The sequence below is a fragment of the Erinaceus europaeus genome, chromosome 11 (genome assembly GCF_950295315.1).
Source record: "Erinaceus europaeus chromosome 11, mEriEur2.1, whole genome shotgun sequence".
NCBI classification, from domain to species: Eukaryota; Metazoa; Chordata; class Mammalia; order Eulipotyphla; family Erinaceidae; genus Erinaceus; species Erinaceus europaeus.
This window is the reverse complement of record NC_080172.1, coordinates 54,238,721-54,256,866: the sequence shown is the minus strand read 5'-3', so window position 1 is coordinate 54,256,866 and position 18,146 is coordinate 54,238,721. Positions and strand designations below refer to the sequence as shown.

The window sequence follows — 18,146 nt, the reverse complement described above, 5'->3', positions numbered from 1 at the left end:
CGTCAACATTCCCCTGGAATCCTGCTCAGGTCTCCGGTGCAATAGCGATCAACATCCCTGCTCCCCGCTGGCCTATAGTGCCCCTCCCTCACCCTCATTATTCTTTCTTTCCCAGGAAGTTTTAGGCCAAATAAGTAAGGGACAAAAATTAGGACAAGGACAGAAATGGTCACAGATGGCGAGGCACCATCTGTGTAAACTGGGAAGCAAGCAGGGGGCCCAGCTGTCATCCCTTCCTGGGGAGTTTTGGGTTAGCCTGGAGCACAGCCACCTCCAAATTCATCTGTCCAAAGCATCCCCCAGATGACAGCTTTCCCATCCACATGTCAAAAGCAGATTGCAACAAAGATGCATGTTTTGGCTCCCCCTGCTGGCTCTGTTAGAAATGACCAGCAACCCTCACCCCACCCCACCATGGGGTGAAAACTGACCCACCCCTTCTTGCATTCCTCAAGGAGGTCAAATGCTTAACCCCACTGCAGCAGAGAAAGGTAAACAGCAGATCTCAGGAAAGATGTTTTATTTCCAACCCCCTAAGAAGGCAATACAAATCACAGAGAAAGAAACCCACCCCAAGCCCTGACCCCACCAGCCAGAACAATGCATTCCAAACAGGGCCCTCGCCCTGCAGCCTGAGCCTGAGATTAGTTTAACTGTCCTGGATAGGGTCTGGGGGACCACAAATCCCACCCATCCAGCCCCAGCAATGGCCTGGGATGACTGGCAGGAAAGAAAGGCAAAGGTGGCAGCACATGAGGGCAGGGCAGTCAAGGAATCTGGCCCTAGCAATGACCGCCTGCTCCAATCCCCACCAGTCCATAAATAAGTGGTTCCCCCCACCCTTCCATGTCACAGGTAACAGGAAGGTTGGGTGTGGCTAAGGCTACAAAAGGACACAGTCAGGCTCCTGCTTTGACCTCTGCCGCCGTTCCCCAGCTGGGCGTCTGGTTGGGGCTCCTCTGGCCTGTATGGGAGGTAACAGGGGTACCTAATTAAGCATGGGCCAGCAAAGAAGTTGGGACAGGGCCTGTAGGGAACATGGGGAGAGAAAGGCAGGAAAGACAGGGGAGCAGGCAGGAAATGGTGTAAGGGAAGCCTTGGAGAGACAGCTGCAGGAGTAACAAGTGCTTCTTTTTTTTTTTTTTTTTTTTTTGCATCTCCAGGCTTTTATCCCTCTGAGCTGACTTTTGTCAGCTAGAAGGGGGAGGGGCTGGGTGGTGGTGGTGCAACTGGTTGAGCACACACGTTACAATGTACAAAGACCCAGGTTTGAGCCCCCAGTCCCCACCTGCAGAGGGAAAGTTTCATGAGTGGTGAAGCAGTGCTGCAAGTGTCTCTCTGTCTCTGCTCTCTCTCCATTTCTGGCTGTCCATCCAATAAATAAATAAAAATAATAAAAAATATTAAAAAAAAAAGAGAGAGAGTGGTCTGGAGGTGGCACAGTGGATAAGGCATTGTCTTCTCAAGCATGAGGTCCCAAGTTCAGTCCCCGGCAGCACATGTACCAGAGTGATGTTTGGCTCTTTCTCTCTCTCTCCTATCATTTCTCATCAATAAATTAAAAAAAAAAAGAAAGGAAGAAAGAAAGAAAGGAAGGAAGAAAGAAAGAGACAGATACCCAGGAAGTAGCACAGTGGTTAAAATGTTGGACTTACAAGCATGAGGTACTGAGTTTGATCCCCAGCATCACAAGTGTTAGATGGATGCTTTGGTTCTCATAAATATTAAAAAGGGAGGGAACAACTTCACAGCACTAAAGCTTCCACTAGTGCAGTGGGAGCTAGGATCCACTGGGTCTTGTGCACATGATAAAGCAAGTGACCGATCCCAGTGAGTCACCTTGCCTGCCCACGTACTTTTTTTTTTTTTTTGCCTCCAGGGTCATCGCTGGGGCTTGCACTATGAATCCACTGCTCCTGGAGGCCATTTTTCCCTATTTTTGTTGCCCTTGTTGTTGTTGTTATTATTGTTATTGCTGTTGTTGGACAGGACAGAGAGAAATGTAGAGAGATGGGGAAGGCAGAGGGGGAGAGAAAGATAGACACCTGCAGACCTGCTTCACTGCTTCTGAAGCAACCCCCCTCCAGGTTGGGAGCCAGGGGCTTGGACTGGGATCCTTATGCCAGTCCTTGCGCTTTGCACCATGTGCACTTATCCTGCTGCGCTACTGCCCAGACCCCCGTACTTTCTTTAGAGAGACAGAAGTAGCAAAATAGCTCACTTGAACAGTGTGCTGCTTTGCCATGTGCATGCCCCCGGTTCGAGCCCAGTTTCCACTGCATTGAAAGAAACTTTGGTGCTGGGGTCTCTTTTACTTTCCTTGTCTCTATGCAAAAAAATAATAAGGGTTGGGGAGACAGCATAATGGTTATGTAAAAGGCTTTCATGCCTGAGACTCCTCAGTTCCAGGTTCAATCCCCAGAATACCATAAGCCAGAGCTGTGCTCTGGTCTCTCTCCTTCTGTATCTTTCTCTAGAATAAAATTTAAAAAAAGAAAAGAAAAATACTTAAAAATTAAAAAAAGATAAATCTTTTGAAAAAAGAAAGCAATATAAGAACAAAATCAAGGCATTAACCCCTTCCTTTAAAAGAGTGAGAAGGGTTTGGGGCAGGTTAAGTGCATATAGTACAAAGCGCAAGGGCCCACACAAGGATCTCAGTTCAAGCCCCCAGCTCCCGACCTGCAAGGGGGACATTTCACAAGTGGTGATGCAGGTCTGCAGGTCTCTCTCTTTCTCTCCCCCACTCTATCTTCTCATCCCCTCTCCAAAAAAAAAAAAAAAAAATCAAGAAACAGAGGGAGAAAGGGAAAGAGATCACAGTATAGAAGCTTCCTCCAGGGTGATGAGGGCCAGACTCTAACCTGGGTCTTGTGGACACCAAAGCAGGCACACTGTCCAGGTGAGCTGCCCTGCTCAAGTGCCCTGGACAGGCAAAGCAGGGTGAGAATGCCAGGGGTGTGGGATAAGCCCAGAGAAGGAGGAGGAGCTGAGGCTCACCTGCGGCAGTGGGCCCCGCACCTGTGCGGGCTGGCCCACCTGTTGCTGTTGGTACTCCTCTTGCTGCAGCTGCTGGGCCAGTTCCAAGTCACTGAGACCCACTGCACCTTGTGGCTGCTGCTGCTGCTGCTGCAGGGACAAGGCAATCAGGTAGTCCTGGAGGTGGGGAAAGGACGGCAGCTGTCAAGTAAACTGGGCCCCAGGGCCCAGTTTGTAGTAGAGGTTTGGGTTTCCAAACTGGTCTCCCTTTGCCCTGCAAAGTCTCAGGTTCTCCCCCTAAAGTAAACTTCCAGGACAGCCAAATCTGTGACCTGCAGCACCAAAGACTATGCAACGTGAGAGACAACCCAGAAGTGACCGAGGGGCAAGGCACTTGGGTCATAAGCTACAGTCTCCAGGTGGCAAAAGCCTCCCTGCACACCTGATCGAGCTGCCGCTGCTTTTCTGGAGAGCCACTCCCCCCTTCCGCTCCAGGGTCCTTGCCCAGGGAATGACTCAGGTGAAAGTCGGAGTCACAGAAGCAGCTGTCCCCGTCCACGTTGTGCAGGCTCTCCCACACCACTTGCTCCTCCTGGAGGAAGCCCTGGTCTGTCACCAGCAGGTACAGGTGACTCTGCAAAGAAGAGAACAGAGCTGACTCGGGAGACACACACAGGGGTGGTTTACTACCAGCAAACAGACCTTGGGTGACAACTGAGTCGATCATCATGCTAGCTGGAGCATGCTGGTGTAAGGATGTGGGTGTGTACCGGGCTGGGGAGACAACATAAAGGTTATACAAAACAAACAAACAAAAAAATTGCCCTGGCCAGCAGCCCACCCTGAGCAGAGAAGCCAGGAGCCTCAGCCTATTTCTACCTTCTGTTAAACCACTCTGATTTGGGGAGAGAAAAAGAAATAGAACTTTTTGATAGTGTGGTAAAAACATTGATTTGAACTATTTTAGTAAAAGGAGCACCAGAGAAGATTGCAATAGTGTCTACTTTACGCCAGATAAATAAAGGTTCTTCGCAAGCCAGAAAAAAAATTGTGAGGAGCCAAGTGGTGGCACACCTGGTTAAACGCAACATTAACAGTGTGCAAGGACCCAGGCGCAAGTCCCTTCACCACGAGTGATGAAGCAGGTCTGCAGGTGTCTCTCTCTCCCTCTCTATCTCCCCTACCTCCCCTCCCAATTTTTCTGTCTCTACTCAATAATAAATAAACCTTTTTTAAAAAAGGAAAAAAATCGGGAGTCGGCTGTGGTGCAGCAGGCTAAGCGCAGGTGGCGCAAAGCACAAGGACCGGCATAAGGATCCCGGTTCGAACCCCGGCTCCCCACCTGCAGGGGAGTCGCTTCACAGGCGGTGAAGCAGGTCTGCAGGTATCTGTCTTTCTCTCCTCCTCTCTGTCTTCCCCTCCCTCTCTCCATTTCTCTCTGTCCTACCCAACGACTACAACAATAAAACAACAAGGGCAATAAAAGGGAATAAATAAAATAAATAAATAATAAATAAATAAAATAAAATGGTGAATTCACCTTCACCTCAAAAAAAAAAAAAAAAAAGGAAAAAAATCATGCCTGAGGTTCCAAGGTCCCAGATTCAATCCCCAGCATCACCATAGGCCAAAGCTAAGCAGCGCTCTGGTAAATAAAAGCAATAACAACAAAATAAAAATATATTTTCTCAGAGAGAGAAAGACACCAGAACACAGCTCTGGCAATATGTGGTACTGACGATTGAATGGGGATGTGGGAGGAGGTACTCACCCATGCAAGACATGTGCTATATTTGCTGAACCACCTCCCTGGCTGCAAGAATGTGGATCTTTTAAAAATAATACATATAGGGGGCCAGATGGTGGTGCAGCACGTTAAGCACACAAGGCACGAAGCACACGGACTGATATGAAGACCCCGGTTAGAGCCCCCGGCTTCCCACCTGCAGGGGAGTCGCTTCACAAGCGGTGAAGCAGGTCTGCAGGTGTCTTTCTCTCCCCCTCTGTCTTCCCCTCCTCTCTCAATTTCTTTCTGTCCTATCCAACAATGACAGCAATAACAACAATAATAATAACAATAAGGATTATAAATAACAAGGCCAACAAAAAGGAAAAAAATAGCCTCCAGGAGCAGTGGACTGACTCATAGTGCAGGCATCAAGTGATAACCCTGGAAGAAAAATATTATTATTATTATTACATATAGGAGCCAGGTGGTGGGACACTTGGTTGAATGCACATACCACAACGCATAAGAACCCAGGTTCAAGTCCTCGGTCACCACCTGCAAAGGAAAAGCTTCACAAATGGTGAAGTAGTGCTGCAGGTATCTCTCTGTCTCTTTCCCTCTCTCCTCTGCTTTTCTCAATTTCTCTGCCTCTATTCAACAATAAACAATTTTTAAAATGAGAACAAGAGCTTCTCTATTAAAAGAAAAATAATAAGGGCAGGGTAGATAACATAATGGTTATGCAAAGAGACTCGTGTCAGAGGCTCTAAGTCCCAGGTTCAATCCCCTGCACCACCATAAGCCAGAGCTGAGCAGTGCTCTGGTTAAAAAATAATAATAAAATAATAATAAATAAGTAATAATAATAATAATAATACATATGGTGGCAAAGTGGTTATAGCTTTGAATGTGAAAGCATGAAGTCAGGGGGTAGAGGTAGTGCACCTGGTTGAGTATACACTTTACCATGCATAAGACCCCAAGTTCAAGCCCCTGGTCCCCAGTAACAGGGGAGAAGCTTCATGATCAGTGAAACAGTGCTGCAGGTATCTCTCTCCCTCTCTCTCCCCACTCAGTTCCTCTCTGTCTCCATTACATATATATCTGATCCCTGGCATCAAGTGTGTCAGAATGATGCTATGATTCTCTCTCCCATGTTAATAAATAAATCTTTTTTTAAAAAAAGATTTTATTTATTTATGAGAAAGATAGGAGGAGAGAGAAGGGACCAGACATCACTCTGGCACATGTGCTGCTGGGGATCGGTCTCAGGACCTCATGCTTGAGAGTCCAAAGCTTTACCACTGCGCCACCTCCCAGACCACAATAAATAAATCGTAAAGAAAGAATACACGTGTGTGGCTGCAGGCAGAGGATCAGAACATCTGAATATACAGCCAACTGGGCCTGAGTATGGTAATGAACTATTGTCAGGCATGGAATCCTTGTTTTGTTTTGTTTTGTTTTGTTTTGTTTTGTTTTGTTTTGTCACCTGAGCTGTGCTGGGACTTTGAGATAAAATGGGAGAGAGACAGCACTGTTCCTCCGCTCATGAAGCTTCCCCTGTGCATGGTGCATTTGCTGCCATCTGGAGGCTTGAACCCAGGTCTTCACGTATGGCACAGTGTGAGCTGTACCAGGTGAGCCATCTCCAGGACCCTCCCTCCCATCTTCCCATGGCTTTCTGTATTCTCTTGTGGCTGAGAGGACAGATCCATTGAGAACCCACAGCCCAGAAGGTGGCGCAAGGACTAGAACACTGGACTTTCAAAGATGTCTTCCGCTCAATTCCTAGGGTGCTGCTTCTTCTAGCGTTTGCCCTTCTTCCCTAGGGTGCTGGGGCTATTTTATTCTGTGGAAGGCTCTGTGAGATTATTCACAAATGAGACCTCTTTGCCTCCTTGATGCCACGATAACTGTAAGGTTTGCTGTGGTCACTGAGATATCAGCAGACATGACACTGGTCTTTTCCAGGCAGAAGCACAGAGAACCAGTGCGTGAGGCTGGCAGTACAGCTCACCTGGATAGTGCACCGGCTTTGCCCTGTATGTGACCCAGCTTTGAGCCTGGTTCCCACCACACTCGGGTAACTTTGGTGGTGCAGTCTCTTTCCCTATCTCCCTGTTTCTATCTGAAAAAGTCAACACAGAGTGGTGAAGTCCTAGAGATAACAAAAATAAAAAAATAATAATAATAAAAAAACAGCAGTGTTGTGGTCTGAGAAGTGGTGCAGGACTCTCAAGCATGAGGTCCTGAGATTGATCCCTGGCATCACATGCACCAGAGTAATGCTCTGGTTCCTTCTCTTTGCCATAAATAAATCTTTAGAAAGAAAGAAGTAAGTCCACGCACGGTGTCTATCTGTCCTCTTCCTACTCCAGTGCAGACAGAGGCCGTTTTGTTGGCCAGGGTCTGGAGTAAAGTCGGCAGAGCAAGGCATGGTAGCCACTCCACAGTGGACACGCAGGGAGAAAGAGCCCTTTCCAAGCCACAGGAATCCCAGGGGCCACATGACACCACCACCTCTGACACTAGCCAAGGAGTAAAAGGCCTTAGCAGTGACACCCACCATGCAAAGCCTCTCACCTTGTGCTTAGTCATCGTGCTGAAGTGGTTGTTGCGGAAGAAGACGCAGAGCTCCCCCTCCTTGGCGGTGGCTGTCAGTTCACACAGGCCATGGTAGGTCAGCTGTGCTGCCGTTGTCTCCAAGAACTGCTCTGCTATTAGGCCTGTGGGGACACAGCTTTTTCAAGGCAAGACAAGAGACCAGGCAAAGGGTCCAGGGGTCAGTCCTGCCTTCTGAAACCCTTTCCATTAATCTCCCCCCCCCTTTTTTTAGGTTTTGCTGATTTTTTTTATTCATTTTTTTTTCTTATTGAGGGGGTCATTGACATATGCATATACCATACTTTTCCCCACATATATATTTTATTTATTTTTATTTTTATTTTAGTGAGAGGAAGATACAGAGAGAAAGACCAGAGCACTACAGAGTTCTGGCAAAGGGTGGTGCTGGGGATTGAACCTGGGACCTCAGAGCCTCAGGCAGGAAAGTCTCTTTGCATAACCATTATGCTGTCTCCCCAGCCCCCATACTTTTTTTTTGCCCCCATACTTTTTAATATATATCTTATTTCTTTCTTTATTTATTTAAGGGATAGATACATAGAGAAGTTGAGAGGGATGGGGAAGGTAGGGAAGGGGGTGGAGAGAGAGATCTGCAACACTGCTTCACCGCTCAATAAGCTTTCCCCCTGCAGGTGGAGACCAGGGGCTTGAATATGTGTGCTCTCTACTGGGTACACCATCATACAGCTCTACTTATTTTAAAATTTAATTTTGATTCATTTTCTTTAATGAAAGAGAGAGAGAGGGAGAGAGAGACCAGAACACTGCTGGGCTTTGGTGTCAGAGCCTAAGGCATGAAAGTCTTTTTGCATATTCATATGCTTTCTCTCCAGTCCCCTCCCCTTTATTTTTTTTTGGCCTCCAGGGTTATTGCTGGGTCTAGGGTGTCTGCACTAGAATTCACTGCTCCTAGAGGCCTCCCCCCTTTCCCCATCCCCATTTTGTTGCCATTGTTGTTGCTTTTACTGTTATTGTTGCTGGAGAAATTGAGAGAGGAGGGGACTACAAGAGAGGAGGAGAGAAAGATAGACACCTGCAGACCTGCTTCACCGCCCGTAAAGTGACACCCCTCCACCCCTTTGGGTGAGAAGGTGGGGGCTCGAACCCAGATCCCTGTGCCAACCACAGTCCCTCCCCATTTATTTATTTAAAAGATTTATTTATTGATTTGTGAGATAGGAAAGAAAGAACTATTCTGGCATATATGGTGCCAGGGTTCAAAATCAGGACCTCAAGCTTTAAAATTCAGTGCTTTATGCACTGCACCACATGCTGGGTCACTGAAACCCCTTCTAGAAAGATTACTTGTATTCACTCACTCAACAATGACTGAGCTGCCTTAGGCCAAGCACTTCCTCAGAGGGCCCAGCAAAGAACAGACAGTTCCCCAAGTCCCCTTTCATAAAAGCTTACATCCTAGTGGAACATGGTGAGGTAGCCACAGGAAGGAGGGGCAAGTCTCACCTTCCGTCACCAGATTGGTGTCCTGGGAGTGTTTGCAAGTGATGATCTTCTCCACCAGCTGGTTGTAACTGAGCTTCCCAACTGCACTCACAGCTTCGAGACTCTGCATGGGCAACAACAAACCAAGAGAGGGAGAAGGAGAGGGAGAATTTTTTTTTAACTTTTTTTTTAAAGTTCTTTTATTATTATTTATTTATTTTCCCTTTTGTTGCCCTTGTTGTCTTTTTATTGTTGTTGTAGTTATTGTTGTCATTGTTGTTGGATAGGACAGAGAGAAATGGAGAGAGGAGGGGAAGACAGAGAGGGAGAGAGAAAGATAGACACCTGCAGACCTGCTTCACCACCTGTGAAGCGACTCCCCTGCAGATGGGGAGCCGGGGGCTCGAACCGGGATCCTTATGCCGGTCCTTGCGCTTTGCGCCACATGAGCTTAACCTGCTGCGCTACCGCCCGACTCCCTTTTTTAACGTTTTAAAAGATTTATTTATTAGAGAAAAAGAAAGAAACAGAAGCAGAGCATTTTTCTGGCACATACAATGCTGGACATCAAACAGAAGACCTTGAGGCCCAATATTTGCCATTCTGTGCCACATCCTGTCTGCAAAAAAAGAGATCAAGCCAAGCAAACAAAGAAATTTATTTAATAAAGACAAGACAAGACAAGAGAGAGGGAGAGGGAGAGGGAGAGGGAGAGGGAGAGGGAGAGGGAGAGGGAGAGGGAGAGGGAGAGGGAGAGGGAGAGAGAACCAGAGTATTGGGATGGCACATGCAATGCTAGGGATGAAACTCAGGACTTCATGCTTGAGAGTCCAACAGTTTATTCACTGTGCTACCTACCAGTTTTTGGTTTTACTCCTTTATTGATAGAGGGTAATACACAAAGAAAAGTAAAGGGAGAGGCAGAGAAAAGGAAAAACATCTGCTGCTCTCTGAAGCTTTCTGAACTGCTCCACCACTCAGTGAAACTTGCCTTGTACAGGTGGGGACTGGAAGCTTGAACCCAGGTCTTTCACTCATGGTAATGTGTTCTACTGGGTGTGCCACAGCCTAACCCCAAAGATATCTCTTTTTTTTTTTTAAATATTTTATTTATTTATGAGAAAGATAGGAGAGAGAAAGAACCAGACATCACTCTGGTACATGTGCTGTGCCACTTCCCAGACCACCAAAGAAATCTCTTTAGGAAGGAAATGAGCCCAGCCCACAAGGACTGCAACCCTATAACCACAGGTTCCTGAAACTTTCGATGTCTAAAGAACAGGCCTATTTGCATATATTTTACTCCTCTTTTAATACTATTAAAAAAAAACTGGTGTTTTTGTTTGTTTTGTTTATATGCCAGTGTACTGCTTAGCTCTGGTTTATGGAGATGCTGGGGGTTGAACCTGGGACCTTTGATGTTTCATGTATAAAAATCTTTTTGCATAACCGTTATGCTATCTCCCCCAAAGAGGTACAAGATTCTCCTGTGTCACACGCACAACCCAAGTTCAAGCCCAGCTCCCACAGCATTGAAGGTAGCTTCACTCTCTCACAACACTCTCTGCTTCTCTGTCTCTATTTAAAAATAAATAAATAAGTAATAATAAAAAACAAATAAAAATACAGAGTTATGCACTGGCTCCACCTCAATCCTAATCTCTTCCCAGGCCAATCTAATCCCCACCTCCTTCCAGCCCCCCAAGAGCTTGCCTCTCTCCTGTCAGCTACAGTGGACTGAGGATATCATCTCCCCACCCCCCACCCACCTCCCAGCCCCATACCTGTGGGTCGACCAGCCAGCCGTGGTAGAGAGGTATGCCCAGCAGGTCAAAGATGCTGCACTCAGGTGTGTACTCAAAATCTGAGACACCCGTGAAGCGCACATTGACATCCAGGCCTGTGGCCAGTTTTGGCAGCACAGTCATTGCATCTTCCACATTCTGGGGGTAGAAGATCAAAGAGTGGGCCTATCAAAACACATTGTCCAAAAGAAAAAAAACACATTGTCCATCTTAACTTTACACAGGGTGATGTATTAGTTATATCTCAGTACAGCTGGGGGCAGGGTGAGGAGCAGAGATGGCTTCCTCTCATTCCATTCACACCTCCAGAAATAAATAACTAATGTTAATATTTTTCTTCCCTGGTTCTCTTCCAAGCCATTCCATGGCACATGGCAAGGCAGCACACTATCCAAGTGAGCTATTTCACTGGCCCTATTTATTTATTTTTAATATTTATTTATTCCCTTTTGTTGCCCTTGTTGTTTTACTGTTGCATTTATTGTTGTTGTTACTGATGCCATTGTTGGATAGGACAGAGAGAAATGGAGAGAGGAGGGGAGGACAGAGGGGGAGAGAAAGATAGACACCTCAGACCTGCTTCACTGCTTGTGAAGTGACTTCCCTGCAGGTGGGGAGCCAGGGGCTCAAAACTGGATCCTTACGCTGGTCCTTGCACTTTGCACCACCTGCGCGTAACCCGCTGCGCTCCCAGCCCTATTTATTTTTAAAGATTTAATTGGGGACCAGGTGGTGGCACACCTGGTTGAGCGCACATATTACAAAGTGCAAGGACCTGGGTTTGAGTTCCCCCCTTCCCACCTACAGAAGGAAAGCTTTGTGAGTGGTGAAACAGTGCTGCAGTGTCTCTCTATTGCCCCCTTCCCTCTTTATTTCTGCCTGTCTCTACCTAATAAAGATAAGAAAACATTTTTTAACAAAGATTTCTTTATTTCATGAGAGATAGGCAGACTGAGAGAAAAAGAGACCAGAGCAGCACTCTGCCATTTGTAGTGCCAGGGACAAACCACAGGACCACATGGTTACAAATCCACTCTTTAATCACACCACCTCCCAGTTCACATATTTATTTTTAAAGATTCTATTTACTGACAACAGAGAAAGAGAGAGCCAGGGCATCATTCTGACACGTGCAATGCTGGACATCAAACTCAGGACCTTTATGCTTTCAAGTCTAATACTCTAACCACTGTGCAACCTCCCAGGCAGCTATTTGTTTTTATGAGAGAGAAACCAGAGCACTGCTTAGCTATAGGTTATGGCCATGCTGGGGATTGAACCTGGGTCCTCAGGCATGCAAGTTCTATGCTCTATTACTGAGTTATCTCCCCAGCCCTCAATTCTTCTTTTCCCCCTGCAAAAAGAAATCTTATCTCAAGGAGTTCTTTTGAGAAGCAGCAGAAACCTCCCCTAGCCATGTGGATATGTCCTTGCAGACCTGCCAGTGCCCTAAGCACAAGCCTCAGCCTGCCTTACCTGCTGGAAATTGAGCTGAAGGCCCTCTGACTTCTCCTGGGGCTTGATGGACAGGAGGCAGTCTCCTGCAAGATGAGAGTCCCAGTCAGCTTAGCCCACGAACTCAAACCTGCCCTCTCTCCTCTCAGAGAAGGGGGTAGGGGTAACAACATCATACAACTAAAGATATTTGGAGCTGGAGAGGCTTGGAATCTTCTCCAAACCCGCCATTCCTCAGAGAAAGACACAGGTGAAGGGCCCTTGTTGAAATCACAGGGGAGGGGCCTGGGCAGCGGGTTAAGCACATGTGGCGCAAAGCACAAGGACCAGGGTTCAAGCCCCAGATCCCCACCTGCAGGGGAGTCACTTCACAGGCGGTGAAGTAGGTCTACAGGTGTCTATCTTTCTCTCCCCCTCTCGGTCTTCCCCTCCTCTCCATTTCTCTCTGTCCTATCTAACAATGATGACATCAATGACAACAACAATAACTACAACAACAATAAAAAACAAGGGGAACAAAAGGGAAAATAAGTAAATAAATAAATACAAAAGATTTTTTAAAAATCACAGGGGAAAGCCAAGGGCTGAACCAGGGCTACAACCCAGGACTCCAGACACTCCCCAGTCTTGCAGAGAAATGTCTGAGAGCACTACATCAGAACCATGGATGAGAAATCCCTCACTGTTCTAGATTTGACAGAGTAGGTAGCTCCTGAACCTTCTGAGTAATTGCTCTTGGATGCCTGTCACTCACCCAAATGGGCCATGAGCTCATCTGATGTGATGACTTCCTTCTGGGGAGGCAGTTTCACCTGGGGGCAGAAGGGGTGATGAAAGAGTTAAGTTAGCCAGTGTCTGCTTTCTACCTTCTTTCTCAGAGTGCTGAGGGGAGAACCCAGAGAATAGGGGGTGGGGTGGGGGATGGTGAATGGGGCAGTGGTAAGGTATAATTAAGAAAATGGCTTCCAAAAGGCACTCCTATGAAAGGCTGTTCCCAGGTGCTAGAGAGCAGAAGGTCAGCAGCACATGCAGCTGTTTTGTTCCATCTCACTTGTTCAAGCTGGATACAGGGAGAATTATCTAGAAGGGTTTGATTGACTTGAGAAAAATTAGGTTGGTTGAGGAAGGTGGGCCAGATAAAGTGAGTTCAAAAGTTGGAGAGCCCCAACATTTTGAACCTCCTACTGGAATGCTCCCCCACCCCCATGAGAAAAAGAGAAACAAAGAACCAAAGCATCTCTCTGGCATATACTATGCCAGAAATCGAACTTGGGACCCCATCTTGTAAGTCCAGAGTTCTACCACTGTGACCCCACCCAGGATACAGGTTGCTCTTACCTTCCACTGAAGAAAGAGGATATTCATGATGGCAAGGAGAGGGCAAGGGCCATTGGTACTCTGGGTGATAATGGGAGTGCGCTCTCCCTTCCAGGGGATCCATTTGACACAGTAGAAATCCACCTCAGACTGTCGAGCCCTGGGGGACTGAAGAGGCTCCTGGGGCCTGGGGCTGGCCCCCACTGTCTCTACCTCAGACCCTGCCTGCTGGGCTGGCTCTAGTTGGCTGGAGTCTGCACCAGGTGAAGGGTCCTTGAGGCCATCCAGGCTCTGGGCAGGTGGTTCCTGGGCTGGGTCTGCAGGCTCCTGCCTCTGGGCAGGCAGCTCCTGGGCTGGGCCTGCCAGCTCCTGTGGTCCAGCTGCCTTGTCAGCGTCTCTGGTGTCCTTGCTGAGAGGGAGCTCTGCTGGCTCTAAGGGGACCTCAGGATCTTCCAGGCTTGCTGTATCTGCAGTCCTAGCCTCTGCTGAAGCTGGAGGCTCTTGTTCCTGGTGGTCCATGGTCAGAGACACCCCCTGAAGAGGTTCTTCTGGAAATTCGTCTAGTCTAGACTTGGGGTGTAAAAGGGAGGCGGACCCAAGAGGAGAGGAGTCATTGGACAGGCGCTCAACCAGAGACACACAGGTCCTGGGGCTGAAATGTGAGTGCAACACTCTAGGCTACCAGACAGAGGCTGGCTGCTTCCGAGGTCTGGATCAACAGAAGGGCCTCAAGTGGAGTGCCTGTCACCTCTAACTTGCTGCGACCAGAGAGAACCAACAAAGGACAGCCTTGGGAAGGACAATTCCAGTGGGACTGAATTGTCCCAGGAAGGTGGAGTCGAAGTGCCTGAAACAGAAAAGAGTGGCATGGAGGCTAGACAAAGAAAATGGAGACAGAAGGGAATAGGGTAGAGAAATGACATTAAATTCATAGGAATGGTTATCAACAGTGAATTTTTTTTTTCTCTTTTCTTTTTAGGTGGAGAGAGTGAGTGAGTGAGTGAGTGAGTGAGTGAGTGAGTGAGTGAAAGAGGCCACGGTACTGAAGCTGCCCTCCATGAGGTTGGGGCAGGGCTCATACTTGGGTGGTGTATATGGCAAAGCAGCACACTATCCAAGTGAGCTATTTCACAGGCCTATTAAGACAGTGACTTGTATTTCACCACTTGGGATTCTCCCCCCAATCGCCCCCCACACACATACCCTGAGGACTCCCTCCTCTGCCTCCTTCCAAGGGTGAGACAGAGTAAGTCACATAAGCCTTAGAGTGAAGAGTAGAAGTGGCAGTCAGTTTCAGACCACCAAAAGCAGGTCAGAGAGGCAGCCTCTCCCAGCAAAGGGCCCGCCTGAACTTTACACAATCCTACACCACAGCGGAAAGATCCTGGGAGGGGTTTCCTATAACCCTGAAAAGGGAAATGTAGGTCAAGGGGACTTGAATCAGGCTGGATCCAGTAAGTCACTTCGGATTAGGAGAGCAAAACCACTCCTCCCTGCCCCCAAACTCTTAAGTAAGCTTCTCTTGCCACCAGGAGTTGAGAAAGCATACTTCTCCTTCATTCCTCCGTGCTCCCAAAGCAGCCTATATCCAGAGACACTCTGGCTGGCTACTGAAATGCAGTACAGACCTGCTGACTACTGACTTGCAAAAAAATTTCCTTCTGCACTTGTCTGCTGGGGTGTTTGCTCTTTCTGTTTGTTCCCATCCTGGTTTATTTTCAAGGTGTACACAGGACCTGTTTGACCTGTTCTTTATCAGCACTGGCATCAAATCCAGCAGAAACAGACATTTTACTAATGTTGTGGATAGTGGACAATGAAAGTCGAAAAATGGGAAGGTAGACACCATAGTGGTTATTCAAAAATACTCTAATGCCTGAGGCTCCACAGTCTCAGGTTCAGTCTCCAACACCACACCACTAGAAGCCAGAGTTGCACAATGCTCTTGTTAAAAAAAGAAAAAAGAAAGTTGGTGTATTGCACTAAAGTAAAAGACTCTGGGGTGTGGGTGGGGGTGGGGGTACAGGTCCTAGAAAAGGATGACAGAGCACCTAGTGGGGGTTGTCTTGTTATGTGGAAAACTGAGAAATGTTATGCATGTACAAACTATTGTATTTACTGTCAAATGTAAAACATTAATCCCCCAATAAAGGGGGGAAAAAGAAAGAAATAAAGGGAGGAAGGGAGGAAGGGAGGAAGGGAGGAAGGGAGGAAGGAAGGAAGGAAGGAAGGTAGAAAGGAAAAAACAAGCAGTGTGTAAAGCACTGGACCCTCAGGTCTGAGATCCCAAGTTCAATCCTCATCATCACATGTGCCAGAGTGATACTCTGTTTCCCTCACTCTTTCATAAATACATATATATTTTTTAAAAGTCACAAACATAGCCCTCTGGGGGAAAAAATCTCACCTCAACTTTTCACCCCTCTCAGTCAGGGTGAGAAAAGGGGGAAATTAAATTTGCCATAATTCTAAACTTTTTTCCAGCTTTCTAACCTGAACTCCTGCTTCTTTCTTGTAAACTGCTTAGAGTTTCAGGTGAGAAGTCCAGGGGTTAAGCTGAGAAACAGGGAAATTACTGCAGTGAGCCTAGGCGCCCCAACTGATCATCCCCTTGATGCAAATATAATTCATGCTAGCTGTAGCTCATTTCCACAGAGTTCATCGAGAAGCAAGGAAGCAAAACCTGCCTACAAGTTTGATACTTTTTTTTCTCTCTCTCCCTCCCTCTTCCCTTTCTTCCTCCCTCTCCAACTTAGGAGGAGCCCAATAGGCATAAACTGGAGCATGAGAAAGTTAGAGAGGCTTGGAGGAAAGCAGGACGCATTTCTTAGCTTCTCTGCCTCGTGCCAAAAATGATCAATAATTTAGTAGGGGCAGGGCAGCTAAGGGAGAGAGTGAGCCATAAGAGACCAAGCTCTGGACACCTCAGGGAGCTGGAGCTGTGAAACAGGGCAAAGCTAAGTGGGCAGAATTCAAAGGAGGGGCAGGAAATGAACCGGAGGCACTCCTAAGTGGGTGAGCATGGAAGGAGCATTTCAGAGCAGAAAGGGAGGAAGGGCAAGGCTTGCAAACCAATTAGGCTTTCCTTCCATTTTTATTTATTTATTTTTTACCAGAGCACTGCTCAGTTGTGGCTTATGGTGGTGTTGGGGACTGAATCTGAGAACTTAGGTACCTCAAGCATGAAAGTCTTTTTTTTTCTTTCCTATTACCATTATGCTATCTTCCCAGGCTCGCTCCTTTTCTCATAATTGAGATTGGACTGTTTCTCTTCAGAAGAATTATCTTCTGGTAGTGGGTGGGAGAGTTCAGATAGCCTAGCCTGAATCCTGGAGGCTATAGAAAAGACTTTCATGCTTCAGGCTCTGAGGTCCCAGGTTCAATTCCTGTACCACTATGAACAAGTGCCCAGGATGTATATATTCTCCCTGTCTGCCCGCCCCCCCCCCCCCGTGGTCAATAAATATCAATAGTCAAAAGTTGGAAGAAGCAAAGCTAATAGTCTCTGGCTTCAGTAAGACACACACACCCCCAAGTCCATTACTGTCCCACTCCAAACTCCCTCTCTGTCTGACCCTCTAGTAAGACCAGCACCACCATAGTGGCCTGGCTAAGTGCTCACCAGAGAGCAGGGGGAAGATCCCATGCAAAGTCTGAAATCAAGGAACCAAGTGGCATCCCTTTTCCACACTCCTTCTCAGCTCCTGTCGCAGTCCAGACTAGTAGACCCCAAAGGAAATAAATGCCCCAGGGAGGGAGGGGAGCCGAGAAGACGGGGAATGGGGGGGGGGGCAAAGTTTGTACCTTAAAGCACGGATGCAGAGTTCAGCTCGTTCAATCCCTGCGGGCAGGTGGGGACCATGAAGGGCGCTGCCACAGCCCCTGCTGCCTCCCAGCTGTCAAAGCTAGAGCGTCTCCACATTCAGGAGCGCTGTTCTCCGCCTGGTCACGGCTACTTCCCGATTCACGCCCACAGCCTGGGGGCACCCGGGGCGGGCGGGGGCCGACAGGCCAGCAGTCCCAAGCTCACTGGGCGCCCAGCACCTCCTCAGGCTTCAGGAGTCGTTGCGTCCAGGGCGTTAGCTCCAGGCCCTGACTCCAAGCCGGCTTTCAGAGGAAGTTTGTGGCTATTTTCTTTCTTCTTTTCTTTCTCTCTTTGCTCCCCCATCGGGACAAAGAGAAATTAGTCAAGGACAAACTCTCGGATGGAGGAGGGGCCTGCCCCGTCCTGGAGGATGGCCATCAGGGCTTCCTGACCCGGTCAGCAGCTTGCTGATCGGCAGCGAGGGAGAAGAGAGAAAGAAGGAGAGAAAAACAACAGAGCCTTTCTCTTCCCTTCGCGCCTGCCTCGGGAGGGGACGGAGCGCTTGTGCCTCTCTGGTGAGAACCGGGAAGAGCAAGTGCCCTTGCTGAATGGGAGGAGCTGGGCTGGACAGGAGGGCCTGGTCTTGCTCCTGTGGTTTGACCATCCTTTGCTCTGGAGCCCAGAAACTGAGCAGAGCACCTGATGTCTGCACACTCACTCACTCAATGAAAGCAACCCTACTTCTCACTAGGTTAGTTTTTGAAATCTAGAAGTGAAAGTGGCTGGGTTGTGCAGCACAGGTGTGGAGAAAGCCCCAGGTTCGGGGAAAGGAGAGCAAGCAGCAGATGCTACAACCCTTTGCGCTTGTCCTTGTTCCCACAGCAAGGCCTCAGCTGCGCAAGAATCACCTTCTCTTAAGTTTCTGGCTTGAGGAGCAGGAGCAGCTGGAGTGTTGTTGACAGTAGGAAGTAAGGGGATGGGTTAA

At 47.9% G+C, this 18,146-nt stretch overlaps 1 protein-coding gene across 5 annotated transcripts; it reads right to left on the bottom strand.

The window, feature by feature from the left end:
- Window positions 1–503: 503 nt before the first annotated feature.
- Window positions 504–17,890, bottom strand: MINDY1 (MINDY lysine 48 deubiquitinase 1). 5 transcript variants are annotated; one of them, XM_016191884.2, is made up of 10 exons: window positions 17,161–17,766; window positions 13,378–14,203; window positions 12,794–12,851; window positions 12,061–12,125; window positions 10,564–10,722; window positions 8,801–8,903; window positions 7,295–7,437; window positions 3,422–3,613; window positions 3,001–3,126; window positions 504–964 (listed from the first exon to the last, which is right to left on the bottom strand). In XM_016191884.2, exons 2-10 carry the CDS (start codon window positions 13,873–13,875, stop codon window positions 884–886), a joined length of 1,425 nt encoding a protein of 474 aa, XP_016047370.1. In that variant the 5' UTR covers window positions 13,876–14,203; window positions 17,161–17,766; the 3' UTR covers window positions 504–883. The 5 variants fall into 5 exon arrangements, with proteins under 5 accessions (XP_016047370.1, XP_007531598.2, XP_060057704.1 ...); XM_007531536.3 differs by having other exon boundaries at window positions 3,001–3,156; window positions 17,161–17,749; XM_060201721.1 differs by lacking the exon at window positions 504–964 and adding an exon at window positions 1,561–2,889 and having other exon boundaries at window positions 2,943–3,126; window positions 17,161–17,853.
- Window positions 17,891–18,146: the final 256 nt, after the last annotated feature.

Coding starts and splice junctions, on each gene's coding strand:
- MINDY1 (XM_060201720.1), bottom strand. CDS start 13,875: ATGGACCACCAGGAACAAGAGCCTCCAGCTTCAGCAGAGGCTAGGACT. Junction 12,126..12,793: donor TGAGCTCATGGCCCATTTGG/GTGAGTGACAGG, acceptor CTCATCTTGCAG/GAGACTGCCTCCTGTCCATC. Junction 3,157..3,421: donor AGCAGCGGCAGCTCGATCAG/GTGTGCAGGGAG, acceptor CCCCACCTCCAG/GACTACCTGATTGCCTTGTC.